Source organism: Anolis sagrei, chromosome 3 (genome assembly GCF_037176765.1).
Source record: "Anolis sagrei isolate rAnoSag1 chromosome 3, rAnoSag1.mat, whole genome shotgun sequence".
NCBI lineage: Eukaryota > Metazoa > Chordata > Lepidosauria > Squamata > Dactyloidae > Anolis > Anolis sagrei.
The window spans coordinates 15,990,442-16,000,556 of record NC_090023.1 but is presented as its reverse complement, the minus strand read 5'-3'; the positions used below and the strand labels follow the sequence as shown (position 1 = coordinate 16,000,556).

General features: G+C 44.3%; 1 protein-coding gene across 1 annotated transcript in view; it reads left to right on the top strand.

Moving 5' to 3' along the window:
* Positions 1-398: 398 nt before the first annotated feature.
* The window catches only part of CTSC (cathepsin C), a 39,762-nt gene continuing 30,045 nt past the window's right edge, over positions 399-10,115 (top strand). The window contains exons 1-2 of the mRNA XM_060771133.2: positions 399-680; positions 8,690-8,835. Coding sequence (XP_060627116.2) covers positions 509-680; positions 8,690-8,835 — 318 coding nt within the window. The 5' untranslated portion in view covers positions 399-508. The remainder of the gene's footprint in view (positions 681-8,689; positions 8,836-10,115) is intronic.

Sequence of the window (10,115 nt, the reverse complement as noted above, 5' to 3'; positions counted from 1 at the left end):
TGAAGTAGGACAAGGAGTGAAGGAAGGTTGTGGGAATTACTGTCCTGAGGCCATATAGCAGGCATGGGCAAGCTTGGGCCCTCCCTCCAGTTGTTTTGGACTTTAACTCCCACAATTCCTAACAGCCGATGTGGGAGTTGGAGTGCAAAACACTTGGAGGGAGGGCCCAAGCTTGCCCATGGCTGGGACCAATGCAGTTTGCAACAGGAATCCCATAACACTGAGCCAGGGAAGGCATCCAACTGCATTCATTCCACGCTGGAGATGTGGCTTGGGATCTTTGCAGCCCAAGAGGAGATCCTACGAGCTTGTTTTCAAGGGAGACACAGCCCAGGAGTAGAAGCAGGCGCCGATCCCATTGGAGCAAAGGGACACGGGGTTCCCCTTTCACACGTGACGCTCAGGGGCGGGCATTTCCGAGCACCGTTGTTCCGGTTGCTGCTTTTTTAAACCCGCGCCTGGCCCCTTCCTTCCAAGCCCCAGAGCCACTTCTTTGGCCGGCTGCACCATGGGACACCTGGCGCCTTTCACGTGTCTTCTGCTCTTTTTCTCCCACCTGAACCCGGGTGTGGCAGACACGCCGGCCAACTGCACCTTTGAAGACCTGCAAGGCAGCTGGCTCTTCCGAGTGACCCGGGCCCAGGGGGGTCCCTACCGGCACGTTAACTGCTCCGTTCCGGGTAAGTCAGAAGAGAAACGCCTCTCCCCGTTGTTTTGCGCTCTTCCTCCAGAAAGGAAAGCAAAAAAGTTTCCCAGCGGCTCATCACACTAGAGAGAAAAATCCACTTTAGAATCAGGTTTGTGCCTCCTGCAAAATTCTGGGGTTTGTGGTTTTGTGAGGCTGTTTCCTTCCTAAACTACAAACCCCAGAATTCTGCAAGAGGCAGAAACCGGATTGTAAGTGGATTCTTTCTCTAGTGTGATGAGGTAGCCAGGAAACAAACCCCTCCTCCAACTCCCCCGAATTTAGGAACTCTTCCACTAGGGGTGGGACACTGAGGAATGGATGCAGTTTGACACCACTGAGTCTACACTGTCATTTGTTGTTGTTTCTTCAGTCGCTTCCAATTCTTTGTAACTTCATTTGTAACCCTCCATTACGCTTTGGTTAGACCACACCTGGAATATTGTATCCAATTCTGGGCACCACAATTCAAGAGAGATATTGACAAGCTGGAATGTGTCCAGAGGAGGGCGACTAAAATGATCAAGGGTCTGGAGAACAAGCCCTATGAGGAGCAGCTTAAGGAGCTGGGCATGTTTAGCCTGCAGAAGACTGAGAGAAGACATGATGAGGGACATGTGTGAGGGCATTATTTCCTGAAGTATGGACTGGTTGGGTCTTCTCGCGGTCCAAGACACTCTCAGAGTTTTCCTCCAACACCACAGTTCAAAAGCATCTATCTTCCTTCGCTCAGTCTTCCTGACTGTCTTCCTATGGTCCATCTCTCACATCCGTAGGTTACTACAGGGAATACCATTGCTTTGACTATGTGGATCTTTGTTGCCAGTGTGAGGTCTCTACTCTTCACTATTTGGCAGCAAAAAAAGCCAATGGGATTTTGGCCTGCATCAAGAGGAGCATAGTGTCTAGATCTAGAGAAGTAATGCTACCCCTCTATTCCGCTTTGGTTAGACCACACCTGGAATACTGTGTCCAATTCTGGGCACCACAATTCAAGAGAGATATTGACAAGCTGGAATGTGTCCAGAGGAGGGCGACTAAAATGATCAAGGGTCTGGAGAACAAGCCCTATGAGGAGCGGCTTAAGGAGCTGGGCATGTTTAGCCTGAAGAAGGGAAGGCTGAGAGGAGATATGATAGCCATGTATAAATATGTAAGAGGAAGCCACAGGGAGGAGGGAGCAAGCTTGTTTTCTGCTTCCCTGGAGACTAGGACGCAGAACAATGGCTTCAAACTACAAGAGAGGAGATTCCATCTGAACATGAGGAAGAACTTCCTGACTGTGAGAGCCATTCAGCAGTGGAACTCTCTGCCCCGGAGTGTGGTGGAGTCTCCTTTGGAAGCTTTTAAACAGAAGCTGGATGGCCATCTGTCAAGGGTGATTTGAATGCAATATTCCTGCTTCTTGGCAGGGGGTTGGACTGGATGGCCCATGAGGTCTCTTCCAACTCTTTGATTCTATGATTCATGGACCAGCCCACGCCAGAGCTCCCTATTGGCCATCACCACCCCCAGCTCCTTCAGAGTCAAGCCAGTCACTGCATGGATACCATCCATCCATCTTGACCCTGGTTGGTCCCTCTTCCCTTTTCCTTCCATTTTCCCCAACATCATTGTCTTCTCTAAGCTTTCTTTTCTTCTGATGATGGGCCAAAGTACTTCAACTTTGTCTCTACTATCCTTCCCTCTAATGAGCAGTCGGGCTTTATTTCCTGGAGGATGGACTGGTTGGATCTTCTGTCAGTCCAAGGCACTCTCAGAACTTTCCTCCTACACCACAGTTCAGAAGCATCTATTTTCCTTCGCTCAGCCTTCCCTAAGGTCCAGCTCTTACATCCATAGGTGACTATGGGGATCATTGCTTTGACTATGCGGATCTTTGTTGCCAGTGTGATGTCTCTACTCTTTACTATTTTATCAAGATTGGACATTGCTCTCCTCCCAAGAAGTAAACATCTCCTAATTTCCCGGCCACACTCTGCGTCTGCAGTAATCTTTGCACCTAGAAATACAAAGTCTGTCACGGCCTCTACAGTTTCTATTTCCCAGTTATCAATCAGTCTGGCTGCCATAATCTTAGTTTTTTTATGTTTAACTGCAACCCGGCTTTTGCCCTTTCTTCTTTCACCTTGATTAGAAGGCTCCTCAGCTCTTCCTCGCTTTCGGCCATCAGAGTGGTATCATCTGCATATCTAAGGTTTTTAATATTTCTTCCAGCAATTTTAATTCATCAAGCCCAGTATATTGCATGATGTGTTCTGCATACAAGTTGAATACACTGCCATATTATTTATTTATTTATCTACAGCTTTTTTATCTCACTTTTCTCAGCCTGAAGGAAACTCAGGGTGGCGTACAGGTTGGCAACAATTTGACGCCACAACATACATACATATTAAAAACATTTAATATCACATAATAAAATCCACATAAAACCATTAAAACTATAATCATCAATGTCTTCCAGTTCAACTCCTTGTCAGTTTACATAGAATCGTAGAGTTGGAAGAGACCTCGTGGGCCATCCAGTCCAACCCTCTGCTAAGAAGCAGGAAAATCACATTCAAAGCACCCCTGACAGATGGCCATTCGGCCTCTATTTAAAGGCCTCAAAAGAAGGAGCCTCCCCCACACTCTGGGGCAGAGAGTTCCACTGATGAACAGCTCTCACAGTCAAGAAGTTCTTCCTCATGTTCAGATGGAATCTGCTTTCCTGTAGTTTGAAGCCATTGTTCTACATCCTAGTCTCCAGGGCAGCAGAAAACAAGTTTGTTCCCTCCTTCCTATTATGTCCTCTCACATTTTTATCCATGGCCCTCATCATGTTTCCTCTCAGCCTTCTCTTCTTCAGGCTAAACATGCCCAGCTCCTTAAGCCGCTCCTCATAGGGCTTGTTCTCCAGACCCTTGATCATTTTAGTCACCCTCCTCTGGACACATTCCAGCTTGTCAATATCTCTCTTTAATTGTGGTGCCCAGAATTGGACACTATGACAATTCTCCATGGCAATTCAAACGAACCACATCTCTGATGTTAGTTGAACCAAAAATTACAGTTGTGAAGTAGCAATGAAAATAATTTTATGGTTGGGGGTCACCACAACATGAGGAACTGTGTTAAGGGATCATAGCATTCGGAAGGTTGAGTACCACTGACCTTGGAATGTGGAGATATACAGTTGTTGCTCTGATTTTATATGCTACTGATGACATGGCTCAGTGCAAAGACTTAGCTGCTTTTTCTCTAGTAGACAGTTAGGGAAATATTAAAAGATGATTCTCCTCTTACAGCAATATCATTGCAAGATAAAAGGAACTCATTTCCTTTTAAAAAATTACCACCTGTGCCACTATGCTCTGTGCTAGTAAAGAAGCTCTTTGTTGTCACTGTTGTGTGCCTTCAAGTGGTTTCCAAGTTGTGGTGAGCCTATCACAGGGGTTTCCTGGCAAGATTTGTTCAGAGGAAGTTTGCCTTTGCCTTCTTCTGAGGCTGGGGGAGTGTCATTTGTTCAAGATCACCAAGCAGGAAAAAAGTTTATAGCTCTAAAAACTTTAGTCAGTTCAACCAGGCCCAGCTTTTGCAAGAATTTTGAAGGGCACAAAAGGAATAACACTATATTTTTCTGATTTGGTTTGGAAGCCGAAGGTATGCATGTATGTGTTCCTTTCTTTGCCTCCAGTTTACATAATCTTTTTTTTGATGCAGCAGACATAGGCATTTTGGGATCTTCTAAATATATTCCATCTGAACATTAGGAAGAACTTCCTGACCATGAGATCTGTTCAGCAGTGGAACTCTCTGCCCCGGAGTGTGGTGGAGGCTCCTTCTTTGGAGGCCTTTAAACAGAGGCTGGATGGCCATCTGTCAGGGGTACTTTGAATGCAATTTTCCTGCTTCTTGGCAGAGGGTTGGACTGGATGGCCCATTAGATCTTTTCCAACTCTATGATTCTATATTTGGACTTCCATTTCCCACCAGCCCTATTTGGCCTAGTCTGTGGTGAGGGATGATGGGAGTTGCAATCTAAATACATTTAATTATGTAAGAATATTGTACTAATGAGCTCTTGGAGTGAGCCATATCAAGTCCAATGTTTTGTTTTCCTAGTAGACAATCTGAGAAGTCCGCTAGCAACCATGATCCCTATCTTGCAATCTCAGTAACTGAAACACAGAGGCATGTTGCCTCAATATGGAAGGTTGTATAAAGCATCCCTAACTAGTACTTACTGGTAGCCCAGTCCCCCATGTTTTATCTAGACCAGTGTTTCTCAACCTGGGGGTCGGGACCCCTGGGGGGGTCACGTGGGTGTGTCAGAGGGGTCGCCAAAGACCACCAGAAAACACAGTATTTTCTGTTGGTCATGGGATTGTGTGTGGGAAGTTTGGCCCAATTCTATCTTTAATTGGGCCAAGTGGGGTTGGTGGGGTTCAGAATGCTCTTTGATTGTAGGTGAACTATAAATCCCAGCAACTACAACTCCCAAATGTCAAGGTCTATTTTCCCTAAACTCTACCAGTGTTCATATTTGGGCAAACTGAATATTTGTGCCAAGTTTGGTACAGATCCACCATGGTTTGAGTCCACACTGTTCTCTGGATGTAGGTGAACTACAACTCCAAAACTGCCCACCAAACACTTCCAGCATTTTCTGCTGGTCGTGGGAGTTCTGTGTGCTAAGTTTGGTTCAATTCCATCATTGGTGGAGTTCAGAATACTCTTGGGTTGTAGGTGAACTATCAATCCCAGCAACTACAACTCCCAAATGACAAAATCAATCCCTCCCAACCCCACCAATATTCAAATTTGGGTATATTGGGTATTTGTGCCAAATTTGGTCCAGTGAATGAAAATACATCCTACATATCAGATATTTACAATTAACAACAGTAGCAAAATTACAGTTATGAATTAGCAACGAAAATAATTTTATGGTTGAGGGTCACCACAACATGAGGAACTGCATTAAGGGGTCGCGGCATTAGGAAGGTTGAGAAACACTGATCTAGACTTTCCCATCCAGCTATCCAAGCTGGCAAATATCTACTACCTCTTGTGACAGTGGGCCCTTCCACACGGCCAGGATTTGACCCAGGTTATCTGTTTATCCCAGGTATTCTGGCAGATAATATGGGATTACATCCTGGGATAAAGAGTGGTGTGGAAGGGCCCAGTGAGGTCTGGAGTTGAACCCAATGCTGTGTGAAGACATCGTTCCATTTATTTTTCCCGAATCACCCATCATATGCATAGTTAAATGACCCAGATTTCCAGGATTATGAGAAAGGAAAAGTTCTTCCCAAACTATTTTTCTCCAATTCAGCCCTAAATTATCCCAAGGTGCCAGATCTGTCTGGTCTTGGAAGGTGGTCAGGATCAGGCCTGGAAATATTTAAATGGGACTTTCCAAGGAATACCAGATACTTTGCAAGACCTGAGCGAGGCTTCCGATAAAAATACAACTTGGAGGTCAGCCATTTTCACAATAAGTCAAAATTGACAGAGTTAACAGCAACAAAGTTCAATGGAACTTTTCCTTTCTTTAGAGAATAATAATATTATAATAAACTTTATTTATACCCCGCCTCCATCTCCCTGACGGGGACTCAGGATGGCTTACATGAGGCCAAGCCCAAAAGACATAAAGAAAAATAAAAACAAAACACCAACAGCAACGTAATAAAAATACATACAATAAACAAAGTTTAAAAAGACATGTTTCAGTACAGTCTTCTATTACATTTGTGATCATAGTAGCGGAGGCTAATGTATTAATGCAGTTTGGCACCATTATTACATTATTATTTCATTATTGTACCATCATAGAGAGTTCTTACCTCATAGTATATAGTTTTGTTTTTTACCTCAGAGTTGTACCTTATACCTGTTCCTTATTCTAACTCTATATCATAATCAAACTGCACCTCTGTATACCTTGTTTGATTCATCTTGATTGTTTAGTAAACTCAATTGTTTGAATTTAGTCTTGTTTGTAGAGTTTTATTTTGGGGGAATTACAGTACTTATAGGGCATACCGATGGTCACTGGGAAAATAGCCAGACACATTTAGTTTTCTCATTAGATCTTCCTGGTGTGCCATCATAACTACCATGGCTCAATGTCATAGATTTATGGGGACTGTAGTTTTGCAAAGTTGTTAGCCCTCTGCCAAAGTGTTCTGCCATCTCACCCAGTTACAAATCCCAAGAATCCACAGCATTGAGCCATGGCAGTTTAAAAAGTTGTCAAACTTTATTGATGCTATGGCAGGCATGAGCAAACTTTCTAACTTGGGGACCACATGCTAGCACTCCCTGCTAAGGGAAGGATGTAGGGAGAGAGGGAAGGAAGGAGGAAGAGAGAAAGAAGGAGGGAAGGAAGGAAGGGAGGGAAGGAGGAAGGAAAGAGAGAAGGAAGGGTGGAAGGATAAGGAGGGAGGGAGGAAGAGAAGTTTGTAAGGAAGGAAAGAAGGAGGAAAGGATGAAAAGGAAGGAAGGGTAAAAGGAGAGAGGGAAGAGGAAAGGAAAAAAGGATGAAAGAGTGGAAGGGAAGGAAGGAGGGAGAGAAAGAGAGAAGGAAGGATAGGGTGGTTGAGAGAGAGGAGGGCTTGAGAAAAGAGTCCAAGGGGCCACGTCTAGCCCTCAAGGCTGGTTTTGCCCATACGTGCGCTAAAGTGTATGTGCACCCTGCGTCTTCCAGTGCAAATGAGAAAGTAGACGGAAGTAGACGAAAAAGCAAACCAAATTGCCAAAGGCAGATTCATATGTGGAGAAGAACGGTGGTGTGGTTTGAAGCCCTGTGATTGTTCTTCTTTTCTCATCAAACATCGCCACTTCCTGCTTCTGGGGATCATAGTCACAAGTTCAGAAGGCTATGGTAGAAGGAGCAAACAATGTCATTTCCCCACCTCGAGGCTCTCACATGATGGGAGCCAGCAAATCATTCCTGTAAAAAATGTGGTTCTGAATGCTGTCGCTTAATGCCACAGAAGTGGAAACATCTTTTGGACTGGTATGATTATTATGCGATGCAGAAATAACAATGTTCCAGGTCCTCCTTACAGGCTCAACTGGTGGGGACAAGAGACAGGGCCTTCTCAGTGGTGGCACCTCATCTATGGAATTCCCTCCTCAGTGAAATCAGGGCAGCCCCCTCCCTCCCAACCTTCAGAAAGAAAGTGCAGCGAAATAAGTAAAGATGGAACATGTGCAATAATGACTGGAACGGCTTTTTGACTATGATTTCCGATTGCGTGGTTTTAATAATGGGCTATAATGTTTATATTGCTTTTAATTTTATGTTTTAATGAATATGTTTATTTTATTATATGTCTGTTTGATATGGCATCAAATTGCTGCCTTTTGTAAGGCTGCTTTGAAACTCCTTGGGGATGAGAAGGGTGGGGTATAAATACAGTAAATTAATTAAAAAATAAATAATCACATGTTTGTATTGTCAAAGACTTTCATGGCCAGAATCACTGGGTTGTTGTGGGTTTTTTCGGGCTATATGGCCATGTTCTAGAGGCATTCTCTCCTGACATTTCGCCTGCATCTATGGCAAGCATCCTCAGAGGTAGTGAGGTCTGTTGGAACTAGAAAAATGGGTTTATATATCTGTGGAAAGACCAGGGTGGGACAAAGGACTCTTGTCTGCTGGAGCTAGGTGTGAATGTTTCAACTGACCACCTTGATTAGCATTGCCTGGAGCAATCTTTTGTTGAGAGGTGATTAGATGTCCCTGATTGTTTTCCCTCTGCTGTTTTGCTGTTAATAATCACATGTTTTCTGTGGGCATTTCTAGTTTCTCCAGCATGACTGTTATCAATTTACAGTCCAGAAGCTGATAATAGAATCTTGAGATTTCTAAAGAAATATAAAAAGTGGGGTTTTATTCATATTTTCGCTATACTTTGGAGGGAACATTATACATGTTTTAAACATTACTGGTGTTCTTGGCCCAGTTGGCTTCAGTTTCCTGACCTCTTTGCTCCTTCTTTTTAGGACCGGTGGAAGAGGAAATAACTGTGAACCTTCAAAAATTTGATGTTGCCCTGGACAGTAAAGGGAACTACGGCTTCTTCACGCTAATTTACAACCAAGGCTTCGAGCTTGTGGTGAACAACTACAAGTGGTTTGCATTTTTTAAGGTAAATAGGGCATTCATCCATTCTTGGTACTATTTTTCTTCCAGATTGCAGCAGGGTTAAAATATAGCTTCCAAGCCAACTTGTTTCATATGGCTGCCAAGCAATTTCGGCTTTCTTTCTACAATTGTGGAATAAGCTGTCAGTTGTAGCGAGCTGAGGAGCAATTGTTGCTTAATCCTTTAAAATATTTATTTTGTTCATATTAAAAATGTAGGCCAGCAATCAAGAACAATGCATAAAATCTTTAGGGTGTTCCAGGGCTAACTGGATTGGGCAATAATAAGAAACATAAATTGCATCTTTTCCAAACTGGATGTTTTTGTGTTTAATTGGATAACTTCAAAGGTTGGCAGTAGCAAATGGGATCGGCTTGGAGCAGCCTTCCTCTATTTTGTGCACTTTGAAGGTATTGAACTACAATTTCCATAATTCTTTAACAGAGTTTCTCATTCTGGGGGTCGGGACGCCTGGCGGAATCGTGAGGGGGTTTCAGAGGGGTCACCAAAGGCCATCAGAAAACATATATTTCAGATGGTCTTAGGAACCCCTTTGGCGAAGAAGGCTGAAGATCTCTCCACCTGTCCTTCTCTTCCTTTTTTTGGAAACAGATGGCAAATCCTCCCACCAAAAGCCCTCCTTTGCTGTGATTGGCCGGCCTCTCAGACGAGGAGAGGACTGTTTCTGAGACTCCAAGCAAAGAGGGGAGAGCAGGTGTGCTCAGAGCATGGCAGCATGGTGCACATGTGCAGGCGAGGGAGAGCATGTGAGGCTGGAGGGAGGCTCATGTCACTGAGTCTCATCAAGGCATGGGATGTTGGAAAGTTTCACCCAGTTCTATGGAGTCCCCGGTGGCACAGTGGGTTAAACCCCTGTGCTGGCAGGACTGAAGACCGACAGGTCACAGGTTCGAATCCAGAGAGAGGCGGATGAGCTCCCTCTATCAGCTCCAGCTCCTCATGTGGGGACATGAGAGAAGCCTCCCACAAGGATGATAAAAAACATCAAATCATCCGGGCGTCCCCTGGGCAACATCCTTGCAGACGGCCAATTCTCTCACACCAGAAGTGACTTGCAGTTTCTCAAGTCACTCCTGACATGACAAAAAAAACCAGTTCTATCATTGGTGTGATTCAAAATTCTCTTTGATTGTAGGTGAACTATAAATCCCAGAAACTACAACTCCCAAAAGTCAAGGTCTGTTTTCCCCAAACTCCACCAGTGTTCACATTTAGGCATGTTAAGCATTCGTGCCAAGTTTGGTCCAGATCTATCATTGTTTG